The sequence below is a fragment of the Adiantum capillus-veneris genome, chromosome 2, assembly GCF_014529385.1.
Source record: "Adiantum capillus-veneris isolate H3 chromosome 2, ASM1452938v2, whole genome shotgun sequence".
In the NCBI taxonomy this organism is placed as follows: Eukaryota; Viridiplantae; Streptophyta; class Polypodiopsida; order Polypodiales; family Pteridaceae; genus Adiantum; species Adiantum capillus-veneris.
This window is the reverse complement of record NC_140932.1, coordinates 68,508,642-68,526,819: the sequence shown is the minus strand read 5'-3', so window position 1 is coordinate 68,526,819 and position 18,178 is coordinate 68,508,642. Positions and strand designations below refer to the sequence as shown.

The 18,178-nt window shown below is 46.8% G+C and overlaps 1 protein-coding gene across 2 annotated transcripts in view; it reads left to right on the top strand.

Moving 5' to 3' along the window:
- Positions 1 to 18,178, top strand: part of EMB1135 (RING/FYVE/PHD zinc finger superfamily protein) — a 240,192-nt gene that overhangs the window by 203,847 nt on the left and 18,167 nt on the right. For both annotated transcript variants that reach the window (XM_086486114.1, XM_086486118.1), the window contains 2 exons: positions 6,171 to 6,230; positions 6,314 to 6,416. In XM_086486114.1, the coding sequence (XP_086342240.1) occupies positions 6,171 to 6,230; positions 6,314 to 6,416 (163 nt within the window). The remainder of the gene's footprint in view (positions 1 to 6,170; positions 6,231 to 6,313; positions 6,417 to 18,178) is intronic.

Sequence of the window (18,178 nt, the reverse complement as noted above, 5' to 3'; positions counted from 1 at the left end):
GGCCTGCTCAGAGTCTATCTCAGCCCTGTTCTTCGAGCTTCAGGGTGGGGGACGTCTATAGCGAGTTGCAGTAGAGGCCCCGTAGGTAGCAGAGTGCTGTTTTCAGAGGATCCGAGTAGTGGGCATCTGTGGGCGGACCTGCGTCATAGACCCTAACCCAGCAATTCCTGAGACAGGACACTGGAGGCTATGGGCTTGGGAGTGTTGTCCGTTGGCACGAGTACAGTGGGATCATGGTGAGTGGCTATGGAGGGACCCCTTCTCTTCTGCAGACCACCCAAGAGTCCCGTTCTTTCAGTACACTGTTCAACTGGGACGTCATATACTAGCAACACAGAGAGAGGCCCTCCCCACTGCAGCATGTCATTGGCAGGAGGAGGGTCTCACAGTCGACTTCTTGGCAGACTTTTGGGAGAGGTTGTGGGACTCCAGACAGCCGACTCGAGTCACCTTGTTTCAGTGGCTGGTTGCACATAGAGCCACAGCAGTAGGGAGCTGGCTAGTGCATAGTGGTCTCTCGACCACATGTGCCGCTTGTGACCATTTGGTGGAGAGTCTGCGTCACTGTCTTTGGGACTGTCCCTCGGCCCAGCAAGTGTGGCTACGAGTTCTTCGGCTGATGCCTGCTCTCTCCACGGCTCGACAGTACACTTGGGGGGCAGCGGCTTGGTCCACCCTCACGGGCCCGGCACTTCAGTTTGAGCTATCTTCCACCAGCAGGATGATAGTGATGCAGAGGGGGGCGACCTACACTTCAGTCTGCTACAGAGCTTACTCCACAGGCATGGTGCAGTGAGAGAGAGGAGTGTTGGGAGCTCATCAGTGGCCTGACACTTTGGTTCATCTGGCGGGCCCGCTGTTTCTGCATCTATGAGGCTCGCACTGTGCCACCAGCTGAGACTGTTCGTGAGTTTTGGCTAGAGCTGATCCATACTCTCAGAGGACAGCTTGAGGGACTACAGGGCAGCTCCGACCGCATGCGGGAGCGCCGCGAGGCTTTCCTTCGACTCTGGCGCCCTGGGCCTTTCTACACCATAGTCCAGGGGGTGCTCAGATGGCACTACTGTCCACTTGTGTGGCTCTTCCCTCCTCCCATCTCTTGATTTAGCCTCATTGTATATATGTTGTTTTTTCATTGGGAGAGTCTCCCCATCATGCTTGTTGTAGCCCTCTCTTGCAGAGGTGGTTGTAGCCCTATGGGCAGTTTTCATTAACTAATAGAAGGATCTTTTTCTCGGGAAAAAAAAAAGATTCACCCCAATCAGTCATCACTGCTGACAGGGTCACCACTCTCCAGGTGCCTCGCCCGTGTGGTGCCCTCTCCAAGGTACCTTTACTAATGATATATCATTTACAGGCGCCTAACCCGGCACTCAAGGATGTGTTCTCTCAGTAGCAAATGATACACTTGGGCCTTCAACATTTGGCTCAGGCCGATTTGTCTTGCAATATCTCTACTGCCAAGCTATGTTCCCTCTTGCTCACTTTTCGAAAGCTGAATGGTACTACACTTACAGTGGAGGATATCGGACAGGGTATGGGAATATTGACTTTGCTGGCACCTCTGCCCGCAACAAAACCTTCTCGAATCTCTCACCAGAAGAAATTGCAAATGCTTGTCAGGAACTTTTGCTGGACTCACATCCAGACTATCACAAGAGTCAGCAGCTGTATTCAGTGTTACAGTATTTTTTTTGACTGCGCACCGGAAAGAATAGGGGTTCCATCTTTTCCAAGTTCTCGAGCAATATGCGATGCTTTTTTTGTCTTTACCACTGCGTGCCGTATCCATTTCACCATCTGCTGTTTAAAGCGCTACAGGATAGGGCAAAGCGTTTTCGGACTCAGCGTAAAGGGAAAGCGGAAAGGTTCAATTGCTATGCAGCCCCTATTATGTATTGGGTAGTGCAGATTATGCAGCAAAAGGCTGATGCAACAGTTGCTCTCACCCTTCAAGACGATCCAAAAGAACAAGACTGTTCCAAAATGGCCAAAGGGAAAGGCATCTTGCGCAAGAGGGCAAAGGTACTAAAAGATTCGTCTGAGCAGCTAGCAACACTACCCTTCTCAAAATCACAGGTCAAAATCTCTGAAGTCCATACTACAACACCAACAGTGCGTATGTCTACTTCTGTGGCCACCTCAACTTTCACACCACCTCTTGTGAGTAGTGTTGCAGTCACTTAAACACAACTTCCAGTTGTGTCGCCAGCCCCACGTACTACTCTTAGTGCAGTGGCATCTAGCTCTAGGACACCTACAGCTGAAAAGCATGACATATATGAGACTTTTGCGCCTCAGGCCGACAAACTTTTAGAGGCGGTCAGAAGAGCCATTTCGACGATTATGAATGTAGCCCTCTCATTGCAAGGTACCAACGGTCTGCATCGCGCTTGCTATGACGGTATGACAAGGGAAGTACAAGCTCATCTTCAACGAGCGATGGATAGGGACAATTTCATTGCTACAGCTCAAGATCGTATAAGAATCTTAACTCAACAGGTAGTGGACCTCAAACATATTGTCTACACTCAGCAAAAACAATTAAAAGAGGCAAATGATATGACCGCAGGAGTTCAGGACCTCTCTCCTGTGCTACAGCTCAAGATCGCATAAGAATCTTAACTCAACAGGTAGTGGACCTCAAACATATTGTCCACACTCAACAAAACGAGTTAAAAGAGGCAAATGATATGATTGCAGGAGTTCAGGACCTCTCTCCTGTGGTACATACACTGTGTCCCTTATGTTCAAAATACCAAGCTGTAGCCATTTCAGCTACAGCTACAGCTACAACTATAACCCCGGTTTCTCCGCAAGTTCCTACTATGGCAACACAGATACAGACACAAACGGCATTTCCAAAGCACATTTAGGGGATTCTCAAACAGCAGAGAAAGCAAATCCTACCAATATGGAGTCTAAGCCAGCAAGATCGGTCTCATCACAATTTCATGGACCCTCTATGGCCTCCCCCTCCCAGTCCCCATCCTTTCCTCAACACTTCTACGGCTTCCTTGGATTCCAACAACTTGTTCCGCCGTCTCAGCTTGCCCAGTCTTTTCCTGGGTTTCCACCACTCACCCTCACCCGACGCAGCCTGCTGCTCATGGGGTGGCTACTCCATACCCGATGTACCCTCCTCATGGCCACTACCCCTCACTATACACTTGGCCTCCATCTCCTTACCCACCTTTCTATCAGCCTCCTCCTCATCCTCCATCATCCGACCACCAACAGTAGATCGGGATATTTCAGTTCTTCAGTTCCGCTCTCCGGGACGGGCAGCGGTCTTGTGACGGGCAACCTGTAAGCAGGCTACAGGGTCACTTTCATAGGACAGTTAGTTTACAGTTGGGCTTTGGTCAGCTGGTCTTTGGTCTGGTCGGTTCACACTAGACGGACTCGTTGGGTAGAGACAGGTAGCAGGGATAGGGTGGTCTAGTGGACATCGTGGCCAGGTCACCACCGCCGCCCAGTGGGGATAGACTTAGATGATGTTCTTTATGAGCCATTGGTGGCTCTTGATGATTATACATATGAGTAGTCGTTTTGGGCCAGTGGCATTATCTTGTACGTAGCCGTCTAGAGTGAGTCTATACACAGAGCACGTCTTCACCATCCCGACACATCTGAGCCTCGACACCCCCATTGTACCTGTGAGTCTTGGGCTGGAGCTGAGTGTGCTGCCACGCCAGAGTCTGTATCAGTCTTTGAGATAGTCGAGTCATATGTTCTGGTCTGCTGTTGTGTCTTTGTGAGCTCTGTTGACGTCTATTGTTTCCTTTCTGTTCAGTCTGTTTGAGTGAGATTGTCATGCACATTGCACTGAGGACCACCCACTGTAGAGAGCACGACACATTATCCGCGCTACACTCTCTGGCATCTCCCTAGTGTGCAAAATGTGCTGGTAGACACTACACAAGTCTCGATCAGGAACGTTGCTCCTCTGGCTGGAGTGGGCTCTCAAGCCTCTGGTGCATCTCCTAAGTGACTTAAGCAAGGCATTTGTGCCCACACCTACTTTCTGCATGCATCTTGGTGCTATGACTGCGGCTGTGCTGAAATCAGCTCTTGGTAAAAGTTCGTAGCAACTGTACGCATATCATCGGGATCTGTGGCAACAGTCTCACTGGAACGTGCATGTTGAGGACCCATCATCTCAAAAAACTTACCAATAATTGTCTCCCGCCTGGGTCCACTAAGATGCCTAACAGTGGAAGGCAAACTCGTGGCGCCGCTCCTCGATTGCAACTAGCTTGTGTCAAGCCTGCGGCATGTGATCATCCATCCAAGGGCTATCTGGGTGACACTCCTGCATCTACTATTAAGAAGCGATGCCCCGCCGGAGCCTTTTCTCCTCCTCTAGGCCACAGGGCTGTCGACTCTTGGAGGAAGAAAGGAGTAATCTCCAAAAGGCCAGTGGCCAGTGGAGCAGCATGTTGTCTTGGCATGTCCAAAGTGCCACAACTTGCTTGTTAAGCTCTGTATCTAGCAAATCCTCTTTGGGATGCGAAGCACGAGATTACCACTCCACTATCTATGTCACAAAGTAAAGATCATTGGCACATGGTCTAAGAAAGTAGTCTTTCCCAAAATGCTCTGTATCTAGCAATTCCTCTTTGGGATGCGAAGCACGAGACTACCACTCCACTATCTGTCACAAAGTAAGGATCATTGGCACATGGTCTAAGAAAGTAGTCCCTGCCAAAATGCTTACTGTACCGCCATGCCACAAATGTGATCACTAGCATAAAACCGATCTATCGGGGATAGATTCGCCCCTACTACTTTGCGGCCTGGTCCAGACAGAGAGGCTGTCTAGAGTCTGCACAAAACCTGCATGCTGCCATACATCCGAGATCCTCAACGTCATATGTAGGCGCTCTTAAACAGCCAACTCAGCTCCGTGTACAGTAGCTTGGCTGCTCCCAATCCTATCCGTAGGTTCCTCAAGCATGTTGAAGTCACCTCCACCAATGCACCATTGCTTTGCATGAGGCAATGATTCCAAAATCTATGACCAAAACTAAGCCCTTGCACTTGCATGGTTGGGCACATAACTGTTCAAGAAGCCTACAAGGCTACCTTGAACCTGCATAGTGACCCACTGGGCCTTGGATGGCATAATGATTCCTCTGCCCACAATGGCCTACTGCCATGAGTCCGCAATAGTCATACATACACCTCACTAAATGCCTCCAGGCTCAAAAGCAGTTGACCAAAATAGATCTGTCCACGACGACGAATACGGCTCTCACAAAGGTGGTGCTTCTGAAGCATAAGTACATCATTCGCGCCACCCACAAGGCATCTCTGAAACTCCACCCCGCTGGCGGGCTTGGAGGAGATCGTGCATCTCGCCTCTACTATGTTGGGTGCCGATAATCTTGCAAATGACAGGTGGCATGGAGGCGCTCGGACGCGCTTCACCTCTGCTTCAAGGATTGCTCGCTTCCTTAGTGACAGAGGAAGTTGGATGGTAGGCTTTGCCGTGTCGGGCGAGGGGCTTCGTCTGAGTCTCTTTGAGGTGCAACAAAGGCTTCCATCTGTGTTTGCTAGTGCTAAGGCAAAGAGGACAGTGGATTTCTACTTGCTGCAAGTGCACCTTGAGGAGATGGCCCGAGCAAGCAGGGAGGGTGTGAAAAGCAAAGGGAGGAGAGAGAGACAGAGGGGGGGAGGGGAGTTGTGCAGGGGAGGGAAGGCAATGGGAGTAGGGTGAGGGTGCACAAGAGAGGGGTGGCAGCAGGAGAGCAGCAGCAGCAGAGAGCCCTGTTGCCTTTTTGATATCTTTCTTTCAATAATTTACAATATGTGGCACGACCTCCTTACACCGGATCATCTTGGAGATTGTAGTGAGTAGCATCTCTCTACAGCTCTCCATCCATCGTACACGGCCAGACAGACTGCACTGGTCTAAACTAGGTCCTCAAATTTGTAACGCATACAATAATGCGGATGTGTGAGTAATTTTAGCCATTTAGCACTTAAATTTGGGCAGCTACTTTGTTCTTGAACATACATAAATTCTATTCTCTTATCTTAATAATTGTGGGGTGCTATTGTGTATTGGTCTTTTCCTGAGCATCTTTCCATGTTTCTAATCGGAATCAATTTCAAGGCTATAAAGATGTGTTCATATGACATTATAGTCTTTATTATCCTTTCAGGCCCAAGAGCATGTCTGAAGTCTACCGAATTTTTCGACCAGCCAATGGAGAAGCCTTGAGGTTTTCCCTTTTGTCGTTGATTACAGTTTTGAAAAAGTACTTTATCGTTTTCTAAATGCTAAGGATTATGAAATTGTATTCAGGGAAATGCCAGAAGATGAGCTTCTTAGTAAATATTCGAAACTAACCTCATTGGAGATGGCTGAAAAAAAGTGGCAAGACGAGTACAACATAACCGATGAACAGGTAGGTATCAAGTAGAACAAGTTTCGACTTCTCTATTTCCTGTTTACTATGATGAATGTGCAGTGCTTTTGCAATACCAGATATACCTGTTTCTAATCTTTTGGGCCATTAACAGCTTATGTATGCTATCGTAGGCTTATTGGAACTTAGAGAACTCAACACAGTCTACTGTAAGTGTATTCTTAGTGTTGGCAGTAGAACCAAAGGCGCTCAACACAGTGAGCCAATAGAGTAAGCATGAAACACAATTAAGCATTGCATTGCCAAGATCATATGAAGCACTGTGATTGTTAGTGACTATAGATGCTTGAGAGTTTCTCTAAGCAACTGGGGCTCATGGCTTGGCTAAGAATACAGACAACCTATCATTGCAGCTCAGGCATGTCCGAGCCCCCATCATAGTGCCGCCCCAATGTTGAAGGGATCCACCTAGACATTGGAAGGAGATCCTGCATTGTCAATACTCAAAGAGCTGGTCTTTAACCTTGCGTCTGGTGGAACAGTTAGACACAAGGCGTTCCAATATAATGCACCATCCTTTACCTCCCTCCTCATTCTCTTGATCTCTCCCTGAAACATCGGGTCAACCAATGAAGGTGGGAGTAGTAGGCATTCCACCTCACGATCCAGATCTGGCACAATGTTCTTGAGCTTCTTGATCATGCGATCCATGACCTCATAGACCTTGCAGATGTATGGATCCATGGTATCAATGACCCGCAAGGGATGAACAATGGGCCTCACCGTAGCATCAATAGTCTTTTGTCTCTTGTCAGCAAGCGTTGTCATCGGTTGATGCTTTGCATTGTCTCCTAGACACTGTGAAAGTACTCATTACTAAGAAAGAGCTTCCTCAATGCTCCAGCACATGTGGACTGTAACAGGCTTGGACACTCCAAGCGAGAAATCCACAGCAACACTCGCGAGAAAATTGCAAACAACTGAACTGAACTTGGAAGAGAGAGAAATGAAATGAAATGAAATGATATATTAACGTCTACAAGAGGCCAAAATGACCTATGAGACCAACTGATTACAATGATGAGTCTAGTACCAAGTCTGGGTACAAACAAGAAAACTACAAACAAAGAACTGATAGGAGTGCTACCGACTCCTATGGGTGGCTGGTAGGCTGAGCAATGGTATCATGCCATAAAGGTACAAAGTGGGGATAAGTGTCACCATGATACAATATAGCAGTAGCATGAAGCCTATCCCGATCGACATTCTGGGTGTCGTGCTAGAATCCTGTGGATCCTCTGCCGTAATCTCCGCCGGTGCTGCGTGGCTCCCCTCCTCAGTCGCGGTCGTCTCGATCTCCCTAACTCTATAGCTCGATCAATGAGAGTACCGCTGATGTGTGTATGGGTGGGAACCGAGCTCTCTGGTGGTGGTGTCCCCTCTCACTGTGTGGTACTCAGACTGAAGAAATCTGAGATGCGTCTCTGGGACTGTCTCTGTCTTTGCCCATTCAATAGTGCGTCTCTATGTCTCTGAATCTCAAGTAGGAATAATCCGAGACATCTTTGATCCTGATATCTCATGACTCTGTCTAACGATTCAAAACCATCTCTGAATAGACAATGAAAGCGTCCCCGTATCTCATAGTAGACTGTGCAGCGACATATGTAGTGAAACTCTGTCTCTGGCTCTGCATGGCATAACTGACATATCCTACTGTCTGCTGGTATGCCTCTGAATCTACCTGTCTCAATCCCAAGCTGGTGTGAAGATGTGCGAATCTGGCCAATAGCACATCGTAACCTATGAGATAGATGTGTGTCCATGTAACTGGGCTGTGTGACAAATCCGTCTGTCGTGAGTTGAAGAAGATGTTCTCTATGGAAAACCCTCTTCGTACCCAACTCCCGTGATGGTTCTATCCATGTCCTCTTGCTATCAAGCTGGATAAGATCATGCCGAATGAGTCTAGTAGTCTCCATCCATGTAAGAGCCAAGGATGGTGCATCAAGAGAATACTGGAAAGGGGGCAGCTTGTCCATGTTGAAACCATGCCTTTGAAACCATGAGCTCATCTGTGCATACCAACATGATGTATCTCCCTGTAATGCCAGTTGTCTGGATGACTCAAGAGCAAGCCTGGCATACCTGTCCCTGGTGGTGTCCCATAAGCTGTGTACAATGATACTGATCTGGTGAGTGCCTCAACCTCCATAGGTGGGGCAGCCAGCTCCGCTCGTATGATGTCATGTGGGACTGAGGCCTTGGCTCTAATCAGCCTAGAAATCATAGATATCAGGGGTCTCTCCATATTAGTCCATCCAGCACTGTCAATAGACAGTCCCCAAACCTGAACTGCGTAGTGCATAACTGAAGCGACCAAAGTATCGAAAAGCCAGAGCTTTGTTCGAGGTTCCTGGAACTGAACTTGCGAACAAATCCTCTCTAAACCACCTAGGGCTGCATAGGCACGAGTCAATCTAGTGTCTGCTGCCACTTTCAGTGTGAACCTCGGTCCACTAAAGACCACCCCAAGATATGTGTATGCATCAGTGTACTCCATACTGTCCTGTCCATATGTGAAAGTAGGTGCTGATCTCCTAACCCATTGTGGCGTGGTATTAAATACCATGACCTTGGTTTTACCAAGGTTGACAGACAATCCACTATCCTCTGCAAAACTATGCAATGCGTCCAAATGTCTCTGCATACCCTCTGGCGAGTCTGATATCAACACGATATCGTCAGCATACAATAAAAGAGGGATCCATGTCCCTGCAAGCTGAGCACCTCTATCTCCTCCTCTGTCAATATAATCAAAGACCCCATCAACATACATACCAAATAAAGTAGAGGACAGTGGGCATCCCTGTTTCACTCCGATGGTGGAGTGAACTATGTCGGATATCCCCTCTGATGTGCGTACATGACCCATCACTGAACTGTACAGTGCCATGATCCCCCACATCAGCTCTGTGGGTACCCCCAATTCCATAAGCCGGTGCATCAATCTGGCCCTCGGCACTTTGTCAAAGGCTTTGCAAAAATCCACAAAGCTGCAGTATATCCATCTACCATGTGCTCGACCCTCCTCAATGATAGCTCTGAGTGTAAAGACATGATCTAGTGTGGAGAAACCCCTTCTGAAACCAACCTGCCCTGGTGCTCGTATGCCCATAATCTCTGCCCAACTGCTCAGCCTATGCTCGAGGATGGATGCATATAACCGTGCCAATGTGTGTCCTACCATGATAGTACGGTAATTCCCCGGCACTGTGGGGTCACCTGTCTTGAAGATAGGTACAATAGTAGATAATCTCCAAGACTCAGGGAAACCCTCACACATGACACGGTTGAATAGCTGTGCAAGCATCTCTGCCAACAAATCCCCAGCATGTATAATGTGCTCTGCTACCAAACCCTCATGATCCTGTGCCCGTCTGGTCTTCATCCTGTCAATGGCCTCCTTTACCATCTCAGTGGTAAAGAAGGTGCTCGTAGCCGGACATGGCTGTGGTGGGTCTGGTAGTGGTGGTTGTCCAGGTACAGTGTATAAAGATGTTGCATACTGCCCCCATATCTCTGTAGAAGTAATCACTGGTGGGGGAGACTTCTCATGGAATAGACGCCAAGCCTCTCCTGAATCTCTACTAAGGAAGAGCTGATATAAATCTTGCTCCATCTGGACCAAGAAAGCTCGCTTCTTCCGTCGCACTAGTCGTCGTGTAGCAATGCGAGACTGTCTATAGGTGATCACTCCCAATGTAAGGTCCCGCTGTATCTGAGCTCTCCTCTGTCGACACTCCTCATCATACCAGTTGTTCTGAGGCATGTGCCCAGAACGACGTCTGTGCCCAGGCTGAGTGTGTGGATATGCCTCTGTCGCTGCCCCATGTAATGTCACTGTCAGCATAGATGTGATCTCCTCCACTGTGTATACTGGCTCTGATGTGCATAAAAGCCTACGTATCTCCTCTAGAGAGAGAGAGAGAGAGAGAGAGAGAGAGAGAGAGAGAGAGAGAGAGAGAGAGAGAGAGAGAGAGAGAGAGAGAGAGAGAAATGAAATGAAATGTTATATTAACGTCTTCAAAAGGCCAAAATGACCTATGAGACCAATCAGTTACAAAATAGTGAATCTAATACCATGTCTGGGTACAAACAAAGAAAACTACAAACAAAGAACTGATAGGAGTGCTACTGACTCCTATGGGTGGCTGGTAGGCTGAGCAATGGTATCATGCCATAAAGGTACAAAGTGGGGATAGAGAGAGAGAGAAATGAAATGTTATATTAACGTCTTCAAAAGGCCAAAGTGACCTATGAGACCAGAAAGTTACAATGCGGTGTATCTCATACAAAGTCAGATTAACAAAATAAATTAAACTAGGATAACAAAATATAAATACTGCGGGATCCTAAACTAAGCAGTACAATGTGAAGACAATATGGGAGGGGAGTAGAGATCCATCTTCATAGAGATCCATCTTCATCTGCACTCTGGACGACGAAAGAGTATGGCTCGAATCCTTTGCTGTAGCCTCCTTCGAAACTGTGTAGCTCCTCTTCTCCATCGGGGTCGTCTAGATCTCCCTAGCTCCAATGCTCGGTCTATGAGAATGCCAGTAGTGCGGGTAGACCTCTCCACTGTTGGCTGCTCCTCTGTCTGTTCTTCCGGGTGTACAATATCTAGTGTAAAGAAATCTGTGATCTGTCTCTGGGGTTGTCTCTCTTCAGCTCTCCTCATTAAAGTTTCTCTATGCTTGTGTAACTCAAGTAGATATAGCCCAAAGACATCTCTGATCCTCATAACTCATGACCCTAGATAGAGGCCCAAAACCTTCTCTGAATAGACAATGAAAACGGCCTCGTATCTCATAGTACATTGTGCAATGACATATGTAATGTACCTTTGTCTCTGGCTCTAGATGGCATAAGCGGCATATCCTGCTATCTGCTAGTGTCCCTCTGAATCTGCCAGTCTCAATCTCGAGCTGATGTGAGGACGTGCGTATCTGGCCAATGGCACAACGCAAACCATGAGAAAGATGCGTGTCCCTATAGCTAGGTCAAATCACAAACCCATCCCCCGTGAGGTGGAGAAGATGCTCTCTATAGAAAGCCATCTTTATGCCCAACTCCTGTAACGGCTCTATCCATGTCCTCCTCGTGTCCAGCTGGATCAGATCCTGACGAATAAGTCTATTAATCTCTACCCGTGTCAGAGACCTCAAGGGTGCCTGTAGAGAGTATTGAAAAGGAGGCAACCTGTCCATGGTGAAACCATGTGTCTGAAACCATGATGCCATCTGTGCAAAACAACATGATATATCCCCTGTAACAAACTTGGACACTCCAAGTCAAGAATCAACCGCGACAGCACCAAATAACCACTTCAAAACAATTCACAGATCACAATAGATTTGCACTGGCCCGGCGGAGTTCCGTGCCTAGAGATATTGGCCCCAAAGACTGGCGCCCCTTTCGGTATTTCTTTTTGTATTAATCAATCATCATAGTACAAGAGAGCGGTTAGGGTTTCACTCTCAGACTCTGTGTCCAGATGCTCTGAGAAGTGAGGCCCTCACCACTAATTTAAAGGTTACAAGGGATGCCCAAAAGCAGAGCCCCAAAAGCTTTTAAAATCAAAAGCATCAGTTCTCTCTCTCTTAGAGAGTCTTTTCTTTTTTTTTTATAAAAAAAGCAAAAGCAAAATTCGCGTCGCTCATCAAATTAGGGTTTCTGCTCTCCGCCATGTCATCACTTTGTGACATACCCCCCTCTTGAAAGCATTGTAATCGACCGCGATTACGCCTGCAAAACCGACAAAAGCCATAAACCGTCTTAGCAGACACTGACTGTTAGTACCTACCTACTAGGAACAACATCTAGCACATGTACAAAATCGACAGTCACATCACAGGACATCACACGACATCACAGGACATCACATGACATTCAACATTCATTCGAATCTTAGACCATGATTTATCGGCAATGTAGCTAGCAATCACATCTAGGTCCAATCGGGACCTCATCGATGTCCGATTGACTAACCCCTATTGCAACCATGTCTATTCGAGATCAAGTAGACCAAAATGCAGCAGTCATTTCGTCTATCAGTTCCTGCACTCACAAGAAGTCAAGAACAAATCAGTATCATAATCAGGAATTCCATTTCATAAAGTCATCCGGCAAAATACTGTCAGCTCTCAGTATCCCTGAAGCTCAAAGAGTCATCAGTGACTTTAGTATCAAAATCGAGGCATCTGTTGACAAGGGAGCGGAGTAACTCCCCTCTTGTGCATCCCACTGCACCAGATCTTCGGCCAAGCTGAGTTCTGGGTTCCGTTTGGAGTAGACTATGCTAAACCAAAACATCGAGGTAAAGTTTCACAATCCGAGGAGTATCTGCTAGGTCCTCCTCCATCCACTTCTCATCAAATGCAGGAAAGTTCTTGAACTTAACCAAGAACCGCCTTCGGACTTTACCTTTCTTTGTATCATTATGTGCCAAAATCTGTTCAGGAACAAGGATCTCCTCGTTTTCTTCCACTTTGGGTTGCTCATCAGGCTCCCCATCATGAGGCACATCACCCTTAACAGGGTTCAAGAGACTCACATGCAATGCATTATGAATCCTCCAAGTATCTGGCAGTTCCAATCGGAAGGAGACATCATTTATCTTGTCAGTAATCTGGAAAGGTCCGTAGTATCACATACTAAGCTTTGGAAAAAGCCTCTCCTTTCCTTTTTTTTCTTTCTTAGGCGTGCCTTCTCAAAAGTAAGAGCACCCAATCATCCTCCTTTAGTTTCAAGTCGCGACGATGGCAATCCGCTGCCTTTTTCTGTCGTTCTTGAGACTCCTGCAAAGTCTCGCGAACCTTGGCAAAAGCCGTATCCAAGTCTCGCGAATATTCATCCGCTTCAAATTTCTAATCTTTCGTGCTCAGGAAGGATGGAACCTTCGCAGCAGTTTCAACAATCTCACATGGCGTCTTCCCTGTCGAAGAGTGTATCGTGTTATTGTAGGCAAATTCCACCAAAGGTAAGTTCTTTTCCCATTGAGTCTTCTGATGCGAGATACAAGACTTCAATAAATCTAAAATCACTGAATTGGCAATCTCAGATTGCCCGTCAGTCTGCAAGTGGAACGATGACGAGAACTGCAACTACGTGCCAATGTTCTCCCAAATTGCCTTCCAAAACCAACTCATAAATCTGGGGTCTATGTCGGAGAGAATCGTCTCAGACGTGCCATGTAATCGGAAAATCATCGTGATCATTCTGTATTCTCGGGAGATAAAAAAAAATGAAATCCATTTCAATATTTTCCCAGGGGCGGGTGGGTATGGGTAAAGGCTGTAACAATGCCTGTCAAACTTGACCTTCTGGCATACCAAGCAACTGCGCACAAACTCTTCCACATCCTTCTTCAGTCTCCGCCAAAAGAAATCTCTCTCTACCCCTTTCATGGTGGTAGCAATGCCGCGGTGACCCGTAAAAGGTGGATAGTGGCAATCAGTCATAACCTTTTCCCTCAACGGCTGTGTAACGCACAACATAGTCTTTTTCATCAAGTAGCCTTCCCGAAGGGAGTATCCCGCTACTGTCTCCCCATCCCGTATCCGTGTGAAAATATCTGTAAAATCTGTATCTGTGGCACACTGATCGACCATATCCTCGAAGCTCCTATGATGTATCACGGAAATAGCCAGAACCAACGGTTTTCGAGACAAAGCATCTGCCACCACATTCTTCTGTCCCTGCACATGGACAATCTGGAAGTGGAACTGTGACAAGATGTTCACCCACCGCATCTGCTTTTCCGAAAGCTGCTTCTGTGACAAGAAGTAGCGCAAACTCTGATGGTTTGTAAAGACAGTAAAATCCGCTCCGAGTAGGTAATGCCGCCACTGAGTAAGAGCGTGGATAACCGCCAAAAGCTCTTTCCCATAGATCTGTGTTGTCATCTGCGGCCTAGAGAACAAACGGCTCTCGTAAGCTATGACATGGCCTTCTTGCATCAAGACCGTACCCAGACTACGACCACAAGCATCACAATATACTTCAAATGACTTTTGCAAGTCCGGCAAAGTCAAAATATGGTCTTGTAGTCAATTTCTCTTTCAATGTCTGAAAGGCAGTCACCTCTGTGGGTCCCCACGAAAAAGGTACTCCTTTCTGTGTCAAGGTATGCAAAGGGGAAGCAACCTCTGCAAACTTTCGTATGAACCGCCTGTAGTACGAACACAGTCCCAAGAAGCTTCTAGCTTCATGGACATTCCTCAAATCGGGCCAATCACGGATAGTCTCTATCTTGGCCGGGTTCATTTGCACTCCTGCGGCTGACACAATGTGTCCCAAAAAGTGTATCTCTGGTAGGGAAAATTCACTTTTCTTTGCATTAATCACTAACTTGTGATCTCGTATTGCCTGAAAGACCTGAAGCAGATGATCTCTGTGTTCTACCTCATTCTTGGAGAAAACAATGATGTCGTCAAAGAAAGTGCCAACAAATAGCCTGTACTCTCGAAAAATCCTATCCATCATCCGGTTAAATGTCGCAGGAGCATTGGTTAAGCCAAAAGGCATCACCAAAAACTCAAATAGCCCAAAAGTCGTTCGAAAAGCTGTCTTGTAGACATCTCCTGGCGCTATCTTGATCTGATGATATCCACTCTTCAAGTCAATCCTGCTAAAGCACGAGGATCCCTGTAACCTGTCGAGTATATCATCGATCCTAGGAATCGGAAATCTGTTCTTGATGGTGATTTCGTTGAGAGTGCTATAATCGATGCACATTCTCCAAGATCCGTCTTTCTTCAAAACCGACAACATTGGAGAGCAATACGGTGAAGTACTAGGCTGGACAAGACCCTTTTCCAAGAGGTCTTTCACTGAGTTCATAATCTTTCATTCTGTACTCGGCTCACACGATAAGGTGGCCGATTCGGTGGCGTGCTTCCAGATATCAGATCAATGGTATGATCTTCAAGCCCTCTCAAAAGCAATCAGCATGAGCGTGGAGAAAAAAAAAATCTTGGCGTTCTTTTCTTCAGGTCAAAACATATTCAACCTTTATCCATCATTCAGTTCTCCCAAAAGAATGAGTAAGAAAACTGAAGTTCATCAAGTACAATCTCTAAGCCCTTCATTTATCAAAGTCGCTTTCTCGGCCCGGTAGTCAACCACGGCGTAGTTCTTGTGGTACCAAGGGATCCGGAGTAGAACGTCACTCACGTGCCCTAAACACCCCTGTCATTGCAAACGAAGTTTGCCAATGCTTGGTGTAATGGCAACATCCCATCTGGGTGCCAGTCGAACAACCTCCGCCTGTGGCGTCAGTCTGTCGGGCGTAGTTCCAAATCGAGCCGCCAATTCCAAGTGAAAAGAAGTTGGCCTTGGCTCCTTCAAAAGAGCTTCCTGATCCTTCGCTTTGCCCCGAAAGCGGCAAAGTTTGTACTTTCATTCATTAGATTCGGTGCAGGTCCCACGCCATGTGGTACCAGTTCTGCTTTTCTATCTGCCTTTTCTGCCACATTCCTCAGCTGCTCTCGAACTCTCAGACCTGTCGTCGTCTTTATCATTCTGTTCTTTCTGTGCCTTATCAGGGCACTTTGCGGAAATATGTCCATGTTCCCCGCATCCAAAGCACTTCCCCTCTCTGATGAAGCGAGCTCTCTCCTCAGGAGTAAGCTTGGGTCGTGCATCCCTTTTTTTCTCTGGGTTGCTCTTTTTCATTCTACTTTCATTCCCAAAAGTCTGTTCGGCTCGTTGTGTCATGGCCTCATCTGTGGGGTAGGTCAGACTGCCAGAGTGAATGGCAAAGCCCCGCTTCGCATGACTCATCAACTCCTGAATAGAAGCTGACTTCTGTTCCAAGCAATGATCTCGGATCTCTGTAGGTAGACCCAAGGTAAACCGCTCAATCTGTTCTCTGAACGAGATCTTCTTGAATGAAGAGGTGGGTAGAAAAGAGCTCCAGAATCTTTCACAATAAGAATTCACTGTATCGCTCTTGGTCATCCGGAGATGGTTCCAAGCAGCTCGTATATCTCGCTCAAACTCTTGAGTCAACCAAGAAGAAATAAAAAGCCTCTTGAATTTCAGCCATGTAACTGGCACAGTCTTGCTTAATAGAAGCGTGGACCACCAAGTACGAGCATTCCCCTTAAAGTAAGAGGTAGCTCTCCGAATCTTGGAGTGCTCTGAATAGCGTCCTCCCGCGAAAGCGATGTCAAACTGCTGTATAAAAGACAAAGCCTTCGAAGCATCTGAGTATCCCGAAAAATTATCAAACTTAAGTGCTTGGCCACCTTCCTTAAACTCTCGAACTTTCTTGCTTTTATCTTCGAGAAAGTCATACTGGTTGGCTTTGTAAAAATTCCTCTTGTTCGCATAAAAGTTTCCGTTGTCAGAGTCTGAACTGTCCGTAGACGAGTCCTCTGTAGAAGTGTCAGTCTCTGGGCGAGATTTAGCCTTCTTTGCCTTTCTCTTGCCCTTTCCAAAGCGTTGCTTCTTGCTTCGCTTTTTACCTTTTCTGTCTTCTTCGCTCGAATCTGAGCTGCTAGAAGAACTGTCAGAAGAAGAAGAAGAAGAAGATCTGGGTAGGTCTTTAAACTTGACGCGCTTCTTCAATTTCTTTGCCTTGTCGAATGTCGACTGGCGACCCAAATATCCCTGGAAGTCAGTACCTTTGTTCTGCTTTTTGCCATGCTTTTTGCCTTTCTTTTGCACGTCGAAAAGCTGAGCAATCTGTGCATCAACCACGTTCTCCAGTTCCTTCTCCGTATATTTCTTGGAGGCAGAAGGTTTCTTGAGAGCGGGTTTCGGGAGTGGTGTTGTGGTTCTCTGCAACTCCATCTGTACCTCTTTCAAAGAGGTCTGGTTCATATATTTTGCCATCTTCGGGTCCTTGGCAACATTGAGCATCATCTTTGTTGCATCGCCAATCAATTGACGACGCTCCATCTCTCTTTGCTCCGCCTGAGTAGGCCGAGGCGGGCCATACTCTCTGTCTGAATCTTTGTTGTGATCCCAGCCCGCATCTCCAGATGCAGAGGGAGTCGACTGATCATTGCCTGAAGCCATAGGTGCCGCGGAAAAAAAATTCGGGGATCGGATTTCCCGTAGAAGAGAAATCGGCCGTGCTCTGATACCACTGTAACAAACTTGGACACTCCAAGTCAAGAATCAACCGCGACAGCACCAAATAACCACTTCAAAACAATTCACAGATCACAATAGATTTGCACTGGCCCGGCGGAGTTCCGTGCCTAGAGATATTGGCCCCAAAGACTGGCGCCCCTTTCGGTATTTCTTTTTGTATTAATCAATCATCAAAGTACAAGAGAGCGGTTAGGGTTTCACTCTCAGACTCTGCGTCCAGATGCTCTGAGAAGTGAGGCCCTCACCACTAATTTAAAGGTTACAAGGGATGCCCAAAAGCAGAGCCCCAAAAGCTTTTAAAATCAAAAGCATCAGTTCTCTCTCTCTCTTAGAGAGTCTTTTCTTTTTTTTTTTAAGAAAAAGCAAAAGCAAAATTCGCGTCGCTCATCATTTTCCAAAAAAATAAATAAATAAATAAATTTTTTTTTTAATAATCCGCTTCCACGATTTTCGGAAATTAGGGTTTTTGGCAGAAATTAGGGTTTGCAGGAATTTTAGGATTTCTGCTCTCCGCTAGGTCATCACTTTGTGACATCCCCATTAAGAGCTAATTGTTTGGAGGACTCTAGAGCCACCCTGGCATATCTGCCTCTGGTAGTATCCCACAGACTGTGTAGAAAGGAGATTGATCT